At 48.1% G+C, this 12,372-nt stretch overlaps 2 protein-coding genes across 2 annotated transcripts in view; both read right to left on the reverse strand.

The window, feature by feature from the left end:
• The window catches only part of Dppa2 (developmental pluripotency associated 2), a 7,561-nt gene extending 804 nt beyond the window's left edge, over positions 1-6,757 (reverse strand). Inside the window, exons 1-6 of the mRNA XM_010630189.1 lie at positions 6,725-6,757; positions 4,886-5,051; positions 3,726-3,886; positions 3,586-3,639; positions 2,881-3,142; positions 1,341-1,536 (exon numbers count right to left, since the gene is read on the reverse strand). Coding sequence (XP_010628491.1) covers positions 1,341-1,536; positions 2,881-3,142; positions 3,586-3,639; positions 3,726-3,886; positions 4,886-5,051; positions 6,725-6,757 — 872 coding nt within the window. The remainder of the gene's footprint in view (positions 1-1,340; positions 1,537-2,880; positions 3,143-3,585; positions 3,640-3,725; positions 3,887-4,885; positions 5,052-6,724) is intronic.
• Positions 6,758-11,208: 4,451 nt separating this feature from the next.
• Positions 11,209-12,372, reverse strand: part of Dppa4 (developmental pluripotency associated 4) — a 21,598-nt gene continuing 20,434 nt past the window's right edge. The window contains exon 7 of the mRNA XM_033768059.1: positions 11,209-11,284. Within this exon, the coding sequence (XP_033623950.1) occupies positions 11,209-11,284 (76 nt within the window). The remainder of the gene's footprint in view (positions 11,285-12,372) is intronic.

Genomic DNA, 12,372 nt, shown 5'->3' on the forward strand with positions numbered 1-12,372 from the left:
AAAACAAAAAAATGTAGAAAGGGGGACATGTTCAGTGTTCAATCCCTAAAACAATACAGCCCTGTGTTCAATCCCTAATACAATGAAATTAATGAAATACAGGTGTGTGGGGACAGATTCAGACAGAGAGGGAGAAGGGAGGGCGAGCCCCTTAAGCACTGCCTCAGCACACTCTTACCTCCTCCCTGGCCCAGCAAGTGAAGATGAATTATCAGAACGCCCGTTTGTGAGGTCTCCACATGCTTGATGCCAACTTAACTACAATCATCTTTTTGCTTCTCTTGTCCCTCGTCGCCTACTCTCAAAGGCCACCAGTAGCCAGGCCTGGTGCCATACACCTATAATCGCAGCACTTGGGAGGCTGACTCAGGAGGATCTCAATCTCAAGTTCAAGGCCAGCCTGGGCTACATAATGAGACTCTGTGCCTCACTCAACAATGACAAAACCACACAGGACAAGCTACAAGAGCTATCCTGCCCATCTCAAGAGCATGATCACCACCGGGCCACAGACTGGTCCCCAGGAAGCTCTCTGGCCTCAGCGCTCACCATGGCAACCAGCCCCAACCACCACTTTCCACTTTCCTTCCTTGCTGAGCTCCCAGCCTCTTTCCACTGGAAAGCTGATTCGCTTGGTAGGTAGGGCTCTTCAGTTTCGGTTCTTCACACTCACCCCCGCCTCGGAGGTGCTCTTTTCTGACCCAGACTTTGCTCAGGATTCCAAACCCTCCCAGTACCGCGCTCTCCACTCGCCCTTTCTGTACCTCAGGACAATACTGTATTCTTGATTCGTGCTGAGACTTGCCTCCTTCCTCTGATTTTCTTCTTTCCATTTCCTATGGTCTGTGTAAAACTGAAACCTGCTTTGTGCACAGGGACAGTGTATGGTGCATGTTCTCTTGGGGCTACGTGGTCATTGTCAAACTGCTCCGTAAGTGACTGATAGGAAAACAAGACCCTTTGTACAAACACAGACCCTTTCCTGTTCTGCTTCCCCCTCCCCACACTCATCTGTCAATACAAATATCAACTATATTCCCGTTTATCGTTTCTTTTTTCCTACTTTTTTTTTGGCAGTACTTGGGATCAAACTCAGGACACCTTGCGCTTTCAAGGCAGGCGTGGCACCACTGAGCTAAATCCCCGGCCCTCGTGGGGTTTTTTTGTTTTTGTTTTTCTTTTTAGCATGGTCTCACCTCATAGTTCAGTGTGGCCTAGAACTTGAGGCATCCTCCCGCCTCAGCCTCCTGAGTGCTGAGGTCACAGGAGTGAGCGTGCCCCTGCATCTCATCTAGACTTCTTTTCTGTGTGCCCTGCTGAGGAAGGCCTGAAGTGGTTACCTTTGAACACATTCAGGACATAACATGTTATCTTCCATTCCTGGGGACGGGAAGATGCAGGCAGGTAACAGGAAAAGGAAGGCCATCCCCCTGGAAGTGTTGGGGACCCAGGAGTGGCCCCCTTGGAACTGCAGGCGCACCCAGCCCTCCACATTTGCAGAGCGAAGCTGGCCGTGGACCACGCACCACCGACAACCTGGGGAGGTGACAGAGAAGCGGAGGTGAGCAGCGGGGTTGAAGTGGCTCTCTCGCAGCCCTGGCAGGTGCTCTCGCTCTCAAGTTCACTCTAATGTTTTGCTAATAAATCAACGGAAGGGCCGGGGATTCAGCTTAGAGGTTCTGGCGCACCTGCCTTGCAAGCACAAGGACCCGAGTTTGATCCCCAGTACCAAAAAAAAAAAAAAATCTACAGAAGAAGCTTGGAAAAGTGGACTAAAAGATACTATGGTGGGGTGTGATGGTGCACACCTGTGACCCTGGTGCTTGAGAGGCTGAGGCAGGAGGATCACCAAGAGTTCAAGGTTAGCCAGAGCTACATCACAAACAAACAAAACAATCGTGATTGAGAATAAGAAATGTTAGGTTTGGGATCTATGTCCTGAGAAATCTTTTTTTGTTTGTAATCCTGGGGCTGACATCCTGGACCATGTACTGAGCTACACCTGAGCTGGGCAACAAATCACACCCCCCAATTCTGGTGACTGAAACCAGAGTCTTTGCAATGAGCTACATCATCAGCCCTCTTTTTTATTCTTTTTTTATTTCAAGACAAAGTTTCACTGAGCCATTACGTTGACCAGACTGGACATGAAATGAACTTTCAGTGCTTCTGTCTCAGCCTCCCAGAGTGCTGGAATTATATATAGGTTTAAACCACCACTCCAGGGTGTATTTTTCTAGACCGAGAAACCAGGATTAAGCCAAGTAACTTGGCAATGCCTACAAATACCTTAGGAATGCAAGAAGGGAAAGGAAAAGAACTGAGCCTCCTGAGTGATGGGATTACAGGTGTGCACCACCACATCTGACTACATGATTAGGTTACGCTGTCTTCCCGGCTTAGTGTTCTGTTTAGAGATGAGAAAGGTCCACATTTAAGCAGCTGGCTGAAGGATCCACCCCAACAAAACTTGACTACTTGAGCCAGGCATGGCAGGGCCTGCCTATAAATAATCCCAGTACTTAGAAGTCTGAGGCAGGAGGGATCTCCATGAGTTGAAGGCTAGCCTGAACTGCCTAGTGAGATCCTGTCTCAGAAAAATCAAAACGTGGCTATTCATGAAACAAGGAAGATATAAGCCCTATGTGAATCCATCTTTTGATCTATGTCTATTTTAGCTAACTCCTCTGCTTTTACCACCTTACAAGGGGTTTTTATTTTTGGGGGTTTTTTTGTACTATGGATTGAACTCCGGACCTTCAGCTTGCTAAGCAGGTGGGGGCACCACTGAGCTAAAATCCCTGGCCCATGCAGTGCAGTGCTAATAAACATTAGCCTCATTTCTCTAAAACAGGACTCCCGCCTTAAGGCTCCTCTTACCAGGGGCTTGCGGCAAGAAGGCCTCCACAGGACTAGGAATGGGACAGGAGGTCGCAGCCTTGGGCTGTGTGGCTCTGGCTGCTATTCTGGCCCAGGATGCCAACATGGAGTTCTGAGCTGAAGTCACCACTTCCACTACGTTGGTCTCGCCTTTCTTGAGCTTATACAAAGGGTTCACATGCCTTTTCCTCCCGGTTGCCACCTTGTGTTTCCTGAAATTTAGCTGTAGTTTGGAGTCTTCTAGTGTTCCAGGGATGATGTCCTGCAGAGGAAAATAGGGAAAAGTGTGATTCCCATAGACTTCGGTGTCCCCTTTACCAACAGAGTGTCTTTACACAGACATCAGGATGGGAAGGATTTAAAAGTAGTACTTTCAGGGCCAGGGATTTAGCTCAATGGTTCTGCCACCTGCCTCTCAAGTGCAAGGTCCTGAGTTCGATCCCCGGTACCAAAAAAAAAAAATCACAAAATAAATAAATAAATAAAAGTAGTACTTTCTCAGTGAGAAAAATGGGATGCTATAATCCTGGGACTATTGCAAAGACCCTGGCTTTAATCCCAATACCACCAAAAAATAATTTTAAAACAAAAGAAAGAAGGAAAAAGAGACCCTGCCTCAGAGCGCAGCATCACGGAACTGTTTAGCAGAGCAGAGCCGGGCACCCCAGCGAGAGCCATCTCCACAGGGTCACCCTTCAAACTCACACATTGCTGCTGGGGGTACACGTGCCTCTGGAGCCTCAGGTAGACCTCTATTTTCTAAGGAGATCAAAGAGCGATAGAGTTACAAGTTGACAAAGGTCCCCCTGTATTCTCCCCAAACAGCAGCTCCCAGCGGCACTCACCTGGCCGTCGGTGCTCAGGTTAAACTGCTGGCACCAGCTACGCAAGGTGTCCCGGGTCACCTCGTTCACCGGGGGCAACGTGGTTGGCAAGGGAGGTGCTGGTGCTTTATACCTAAGTTTTGGGCGAGCTTTGAACTCTTCATTCATTTGCAGAAGGTGAACTGAGAAAAGAGGGGAGCCCAAGCAGTAGTCATTTAATGTTTGTACCATTCCTTTACAGTTCTGCGAAGATTTTTCTCACTTCTCACAAACTGGTCTGCACATATGTCGTATTACAAGTGAGGTAACAGATGGAGGAAGTAAAAGACTTGTCCAAGATAACATAGCTCCTAAAAAGACAGACAGGACTTACACCAAACACGGCTTCTAAATTCCGTGTTTTTTATATTACGCACACCAGCTTGTTTTTTGTAAATCTTGGCAACTACTTAGATAGAGTATTATACTGTATTTCTCCTCCAAAGTGGCTAAATCTTAAACCAGAAATATCAGCTATTCCTACCAAAATCCAAGTTTCCATCCCAACCCACGTTGAGCCACAATGCTCTACTTTTGGTAGCTCAGCACATCTTACCTTTCTCTGCTCCTCTCCTCACTCTTCACTTCATCTTGAATTCTATTACTGACCAGATAACAAAAGGTGTCTCACCTCTTTCTACGAAGTACAGAGGATACAAAGTCCTGCACCAAGATTTAAGGCCTGCTAGATATTTTATCAGTGATTATTCACCAAACACAAATACTAGATCTTTTCTCAACATTCATCTTAACACGAGGCAAGCATGCATTATTAACCTTCGCTCTCCCCCAGTGCTGGGGGCTGAACGTGGGGCCCTTTGTGTGCTAGGCAAATGCTAGCTCCCTCCATCACTAAACCACATTTCCAGCCTCTTGGTTGTTTGCATAGACGTGATTGAGCTTCTTCACGGGTGGGGAATTTTGAATTGTCCGGCTGCCCTATGAAAACATGCTCCTTCCAAAGCTAGCCAGGCCTACTTTACATCTGAAAAGCAAGGCAGAGCACCAAGACTGAGAGGCCGACCACAAGTAACCGAGGTGAGATTTAAGGTGGGTGTTGTACAGTTAGAAAGACAAATAAGAAATATCTTACTTTTCCTGGGCTCCCCGGGTAACTAACCAAGCAATCTCTGTTCTCATACCTGCATCGCTGTTCCTAGAACTCATAGGTACGATGCCCGCACCTTGGAAATCTGCAGTTGAAGAAACACTTGATTCCTCATTGAATCCTTGTTCGAATTCCTCTGTAACTGGGACCAGGGTTAAAATCACATTTTCCTCCTCATCTATTTCCCCGTCAAAGAGATTCTGAAAAGAGAAGTCCGTCACGGATTCTGGTTTGAGTGCACAGAACTGCTTCATAACAACAGAGAAGATAGGTGCAAGGAAAGGTACCAAGATTCTTCTAATGAGATGTGATTAGCAGAACTTTTATTAAAGGAAATAATGAGGAATCAGGCAAAAGCCAATTTACAGGTGTGTGATTAGAGAAAGAAAGCAGAAGACAGGGTCTGGATTTGAGAGTTTTTTCTCCTCTCCTTCCCTCTTCGTGATCTAAAGTAAATACTTTCATGGTCTCTGAATCCGTATCGAATGTGTTCTTGCCTCTCGGACTCCTACAAGACTCTGGCTTCAAGCGGGGCTCAAACCTACTGCACTCCTTTGCCCGCATAGCCCTGCCATCTGCAGGCTGTGCCCTGCTCGCCCGGAAAACCCTCAGTGGCGTCTCATTGCTATTCCGGTTAAAGACAGGAGTCAGAGCCGGCTCCAGCGGTGGGCCTGGAAACTCCCGAGCAGACCAGGCCCTGGGGTGGGGGGGAAGGAGGCACCCATCTGGCTGGCTGTTACTTTCATAGGAATTACGCAGCCCCCAGCACCGAGCCTTTGGCCTTGTTTTGTTTTAATGGTGAAATAAGCAAAAGGTAACGTGGAAGGCAGGGAGAGAGGAAGAAACTCCCCCTTGCTGGCTTCCTACAGTACACAGACATCATGCTAAGTGCTGGTACTTTCCGTATTTCTCCTAGGTAGCCCTCCCAGTCTACTTGGAATTAATAGTTTTCTTGTTCTACGAAAGAGAAAACCAAGCCTCATTAAGTGAGCCAAACCAGAGAAACCTGTCCGGGAGCGCGGTCCAGAGCTTAGCTCTTCCCTCAACTCAAGGTGACAAAGCCCTTCCGCGGCCCATGGTGGCCTCGCTCCCAAGGAGCCGTAGCCACGCCCCCTCCCTGCCCCAATTTAAATTCAAAGGCTGCCCATTACCCGCAGGCTCTTAGCTTGCAGTTAGCTATTTCTGCATTTGTATATCGCTTCCCAAAACTCGTCGCTCCACTTCCCAAGTAAGAGTAACCATGTGACTGCCAGTCACTATAAACCTAACCTTGGGCAGCTCCTCCTCTACCCGAGTAAGGCGTCCCCGTAAATACAATGCATTTTCTTTTTTTTTTTTTTTTTTTTGGTATCAGGGATGAACTCAGGACCTTGCTCTGGGCGAGTCAGGCGCGGTGCCGATGAGCTGAATCCCCAGCCCTACAACTGCATTTTCTTAGTGCTCATCTCGTCCAAACCTCATATGGAAACAAGATATGAAGGACGTTTAGAGATGCTTACTTTTTATTCTTGGGGGGGGACCCCAATTAGTCACTTTACTTTCTAGCTTTATCCATATTACCCATTTCTTTTCCTTTTAAGTCTTAGTGCTTCATTTCTTTAGCATTCTTATCTTGCCCAGTGACAACACTTCTTTTCTTACAAAATTAAATCTCTTTCTTTGGACTAAAAACAGAAAGCCGTTTGTCTTTTACGGAGCATGAATCCCATAAAGAGAAGCAGTCATGTGCGAAGAGGGGGATCCAAGATGGAGATTTCTTGTACCCAGAACCTGATTGGTAGCAAAAATAAAAAAAAAAAAAAAAAGTAAGAGACCCAGAAAGACTTTAAGACCACTTGGTGAGAAAAGAAATTCTATTAAAAAGGAAACTTACCTTCTGGCTGACAATGTTACTTGGATCTGACATCTTCCGAGGCCGCCCAGGAGACAGCCAAATGCTAAGGATATCTGCGACTTTCACCTTTTCACCTGAGGGCCTCGGACTCCTTTTATAGGCAAATTTCTCCTTCTACTTCCTGTTACCCAGGGCTGTTTTCCTTCCCCCCTACTTCCCCTCCCTGGGTATTTGACAATGTATGGTTTTATCGGTTTTATCAGCTGCAGGACCTTGCTCTACCAGGTGACACTTAAATTACTAAGTAATTCACATTAATCCAAATGCTTTTTTTAAAAAAAATAGATTATTTTCATTCTTTTAAAGGTGAGACTGGGGGGAAAACTTGGAATGACAAAATCCTGCTGACAAATTCCAAGATTTCGGTCGTTCTAGGGTGATGTTGGTGGGAGGCTGGAGGATTTATTACGAACAGGAAAGACACTGAAGCTGGGCATAGTGGTGCACACCTGTAATCGCAGTCATTGGGAGGATGAGGTAGGAGGATTGCTGTGAGTTCTAGGCCATAATGAATTCGAGGCCAGACTGGATTACATTGCAAAATCTTATCTAAAAAAAAATTCAGATTTTAGGGAGTTTTTTTGTTTTGTTTTCACTTTTTATTTTTTGAGACAGGCTCTCACTATGTATTTCAGGCTGGCCTTAAACTCCGTATGTGGCCCAGGCTGGCTTTGAACTCACAGCAATCCTCCTGCCTCAGCCTCCCAACTACTAGGATTACAAGCATGGGCCACCTTGCCTGGCTGTCACGGTGTTTTGTCTGTTTTTTTGTTTTGGTTTGGTTTGATTTGGTTTTTGGGTTTTTTTTTGTTTGTTTGTTTTTTGGGGGGTTTTTTTGACACTAATCTAAATCTCTGGCCCATCATTGGTGTTTGATAACTGATTTGTGTTCAAAGTAAGGGCACTTAATGACTCACTAGGTTTACGTTCTGAGAGGTGTATAACATATGTCTCTTAGTAGTCTGGGTGTGGTGGCACACGCCTGTAATACCAGCACTTGGGAGGCTGAAGCAGGATTGCTGTGAGTTTGAGGCCAGCCTGGGCTGCATACTTGAGTTCAAAGCCAGCCTGAACTACTTAGCAACTTTGTCTTTAAAAAAATGTCTCTTAGATCTAGTTTTAAACACAAATATTTAGCCGAAGATATTATTGGGGGGGACTTAGCTCAGTGGTGCCACACCTGCCTCACCAAGTGCAAGGCCCTGAGTTCGATCCCCAAAAACAAAACAAAAATATTGAGAGGAGGGAGCCTGGGTTACTGTAACAGGAACAGCAAAGGCCAAACACTAGGTCTTGGATTGGAATAAGGTTTGTATATGTTTGGGAACTGCTGGAGCGAAATGCTAGAAGGCAGCCTCCAGCAGCAGGTGAAGCGGATGGATTCCCCAGGTCACTCCAAGCAGCCACAGCTTCTTTAGTGCCATTTGCCCACAATGCTGCAGCACGGAGATCAGTGCCCTTGAGTGGACTTTGTCTGCACAAAGGGAAATGCTCTGTCTGTTAGTCTCAGCCAGGGGGTCGGAGGTCAGTTAATTTAGCAATGGGACATATTCAATGTAGTCTGCAAGGGCTTTTAGTTTATAGAGGAAATGAATGGAAATCTGAAGTAGGAGGCCTGCCTAGACTTCCTAGACGGCATCTTTGGGGCCGGCTTCTGGAATCTATTCAGCAAGTCCTCCAGGCCATTCTGACGCTCCTGCACTCTGGAAGCCTTGGCTGGATCAGGATTTCTCCAAATGGCTTTGGAGAAAGATAAAGGTAGATAATGCAAAAGTCCCGGCTCCTCCCTGCCTTGCAGGATGGCCCAGAGACTCAGTCAAGAAAGCACAGGAATCAGCTACCCACCCGGTATGGCCCCACTTCTTATCTGGGGGTACAGAGAAGCTAACTTGCTAGCTCAGGACAGGGACCCTAGTGCCTGGGCTGAGACTGTCCGGTTTGCTTTCCAGAGAGTTGAACCTAGAGTTACATACCTAGCCCATTTTTTAAAATTAAATTTTGCTTGCTTGTTTTGTTTTGTTGTTTTTGACACAGGGTGTCCCTATGTTCAGACTGGCCTCAAATTCACTATATAGCCGAGGCTGGCCTTGAATTCGCATTGAACCTCCTGCTGAGTGCTGGGCTCGCAGGTGTGTGCTATCACTCCTGGCTTGAACTGCTATGATATATCTCCCATTCCAAAAGCCAAATTACCTCAACCAGAAGGTATGTCAATTCCCACTGTGCATCTGGTGACTCCAGAATGATTCTTGGGTGTGTTTACAAAGCCAGAGTTTCCTCCCCAAGCAGACTCAGGACAGGATTCCAGTTATTACCAGGCGCTTAAACTTTAAGGAGCAGGCATCACGGCCATCTGGGTTTCAGGGTCAGCACAGATTCTCACACTGCCTTCCTTCTCGTTTGAGTAATGCACAGTGACGTGGAGAATGGCTGAATGGCTGTGGGTCCCTCAGGAAGGATGAGGGAGGTCACTACAGGAAACAGGATGGTGGTTCCTGTTCTTCCCCTCAGGGATCCCATCACTCGGCAGTCCCAGATCTGATACTGAAGCAGGTCTGGGAGCTGACAGGGATAGAGACTCACCAGGGTGACCCCTCGGCTCCTGCCTCTCCACCCCTGACGTGTCCGACTGCAGATGTTAAAGGATGCCCTCCTTGGCTGCCTAGCCACTGTGCCCCTGAGATGCCAAGCTCTGTAGACCCCCTCATGGCCCCTGCAGCCGGGGCCCTTTGGCTGCCCTTGAATCTCCCTGGAAATTTCAGCCTGCTGGCTCCTGATGACCAAACGCCATCACTAGGCCTTCTACTCGGGGTCCACTGTCCCCAGAATGACATTAAATCCCAGCTCCATGACTGCCTGACCTCTGCCAGCTCCGTCTGCAGAGAACTCTGACCCAGCCCCGCCACTGGCCTCCCAGAACCCTGGGGATGCTTCTCTGGGCAGCATGTGACTGCCCGGGACACAGCTGTCCCCACAGGCTTGTCTTCTTCAGCCTCTTTCTTCTCTGCCCTCTGCCGTGACAACATGGGTATTCCTACTTGGCTCAGAACTGGCTGTTGCCTCCTCCGGGCCCCTAAGAATCATCCTAGCAGTGATTTTGTGCCTTCTCATGGGGTCTTTGATAGACACTTCATCCTGTGCCAGAAGACGGTGCCCAAAGGCAGTGAATTCTTACTTTGCCTTGAATTCCAGCGCCTTGGATCAACTGCGCTCAGAACCTGTTGAGGTTAGACTCCTGCCCTTGCCAGCACTGGTAGCTTGGAGAATACTCTTTCCTCTTGGCCAGTCCAGAACCCTCCTCTGGGGTGTGTGGGAATCAGCTCTGAGTTATTGGTCTGGCCCTGACAGAGGAGCTGGACAGAGTTTCCATGCCTGGAGCCTGTCCCCTGGAGGAGGAGCAGCCCAGAAGCAGTGCTGGCTGCTGGGAACTGCAGGCGCTGCTGCTCCAGGTTCTGGGAATCATGTGGTTGCGGAGCCAGCACTGGGGCATCGCTCCCATGCCCTCCATGCAGGAGCTGGCCCCAGGCCTGCCCAGCTGGGCTGCTGACTGAGGTGCTGCGGAGCAGCCTGTGCGGAATTCCCAGCCTCCCTGCCCCAGCAGCTTGAGAGAGGAGATTCTGCTGCTGCTCAGCTCACTGTTCTAAGGACAGGAATGATGGACCCACTTACAAGGTACCACGAACCTCCTTGGCTTTCATATGTCTTACTCACAATATGTGTTAATGGCCCTCAATTTCCTTTCATCCCACTGACGGACATCAGTACAGCTTAGTAACCAGCCAACTCCTTTGTCTATGTGAAAACATAAATTTCTTTTTAACTCCCTGAATTACTGCATTTGCCAGAACATTTCTCTCTACCAGGACATTTTTAACCCCTGCCCTGTATTTTTGGTTTTTTGAGGCAAATTCTCACTATGCAGTCTACACTGACCTCTAACTGGCTATATAACCCAGGTTGACCCTCAAATTTGGGAGTCCTCCCTCCTCAACCTCCTGAATAGCTGGGATTAGAAGTGTGTACCACCATACTCAGCCTACCAGGACATTTTCTTTTATCAAACTAGGGTCTTAGCTGGGCGTGGTGGCACACACCTGTAATCCCAGCACTCGGGAGGCTGAGGCAGGAGAATTGCTGCAAGTTCAAAACCAACCTGGGCTACACAGTGAGCTCCATGGCAGTCTCAACTACATAATGAGACCCTGTCTAAAAAGAGAGAGAGAGAGAGATAGGGTCTTGCCAGTGATTCTGATGTAATCAAATGCCAGGAGTGTTGTTAGGGAAAGAGAAAGAGAATGGAAAAACTGAGCTCCCAAACCTAGAGAGTTGAGTGCTACTGCATGGGTGGGGAGGCAGGTTCTTAGGAGATGACCCACCTTGGAGGAAGCAGGGAACATGGTTGAGGCAAAGACAGCTGCCTGCTAGGGCTCAGTAACCTCGCTCTCGTGTGATTAGGTCAGGTGTCAATGCTGCGTCCCAACAGGTGGGAGAAAGGGGTTGTGGTGACTGGCATCTTCACTTTCCGGCTTTCGGGCTGTCCTTCAGATTGGATAGAAAAAGGCTGATGAGGAAGGGAGAGAGCAGGATCCCTGGACTGCCTCCCCCAGATTCCCTGACTGTCACTTGCAATTGTACCATTTCTATGTTTCTTGATCCATCCCCTCATGCTGCCACCCTTTATCTAAAGTCCATGTGGGAAGGGGAAAACACCGAACATCACTGTATAGTTTCCTCAACTGTCCCAGACATGCATAGATATCCCATGTTATGTGTGTGTGTGTGTGTGTGTGTGTGTGTGTGTGTATATAATTTTGAGGAAAAAAAGATGTGGTCTTGCTTTGCTATGTAGTGCAGGCTGGCCCCCAACTCACAGTGACTCTCTTCCACCTGGCATATCAGGACATTTTTTCAAGTCACCTCCACTGAAGTCTGCAACAACTAGACCATCACTGTATGCCAGAGACTATGTACGCCTCAATCAACCCAGGAAGGTGTTTTCTTCTCCAATCCTCCTCCTTTTCCTTTTGATGATACCGGGGATTGAACCCAGGGCCTTTGCACTAAGCTACATCCTAGCCCTTTTTTATTTTGAGACAGGGTCTTGCTAAGTCATTAAACTGCCCAGGCTGGACTTGAACTTGCCAGAGTTTTATATCCTGGGCGTGCACATGGTGGTGAGGTCAAAGCTGGGACCCACTTGAGGCTGAGGACGCAGCTACTAAGTGGAAGAGTGGCCTAGCAGTTGCAAGGCCCCGGGTTTAATTCCCACTATCACAGAAAGAAGAGGGGGAAAGGCGGAAAGTAGGCGGGAAGGGGAGGAAGAAGAAAGCCAAATAAGCAATGGTATCACCACCGGCCGGTAGAAAATGGGCTACATTTCCCGAATCTGAGGACCTCTGGGATCCAGAACCTTTTTTAAAAAAGAGCTATGCCTTTTATAGTACCTGCTTCTCTAACCTATGGACTAGTAGGTGTTGAGTGGTTTGTTCTGTGGCCTGATTTCCACCAGTTTCCCACCGGAAGCTGAGTAGACTGAGCTTGCGTGCTCTGGGAGGGCAGACGCAGTACCCTCGGGAAACTCTGAGGCCGATTCCAGGGTGTTCCCGGCAACGCGGAGCCCCCCCCCC

This window comes from Fukomys damarensis, unplaced genomic scaffold, assembly GCF_012274545.1.
Source record: "Fukomys damarensis isolate Sample0158 unplaced genomic scaffold, DMR_v1.0_HiC HiC_scaffold_24, whole genome shotgun sequence".
Lineage (NCBI taxonomy): Eukaryota > Metazoa > Chordata > Mammalia > Rodentia > Bathyergidae > Fukomys > Fukomys damarensis.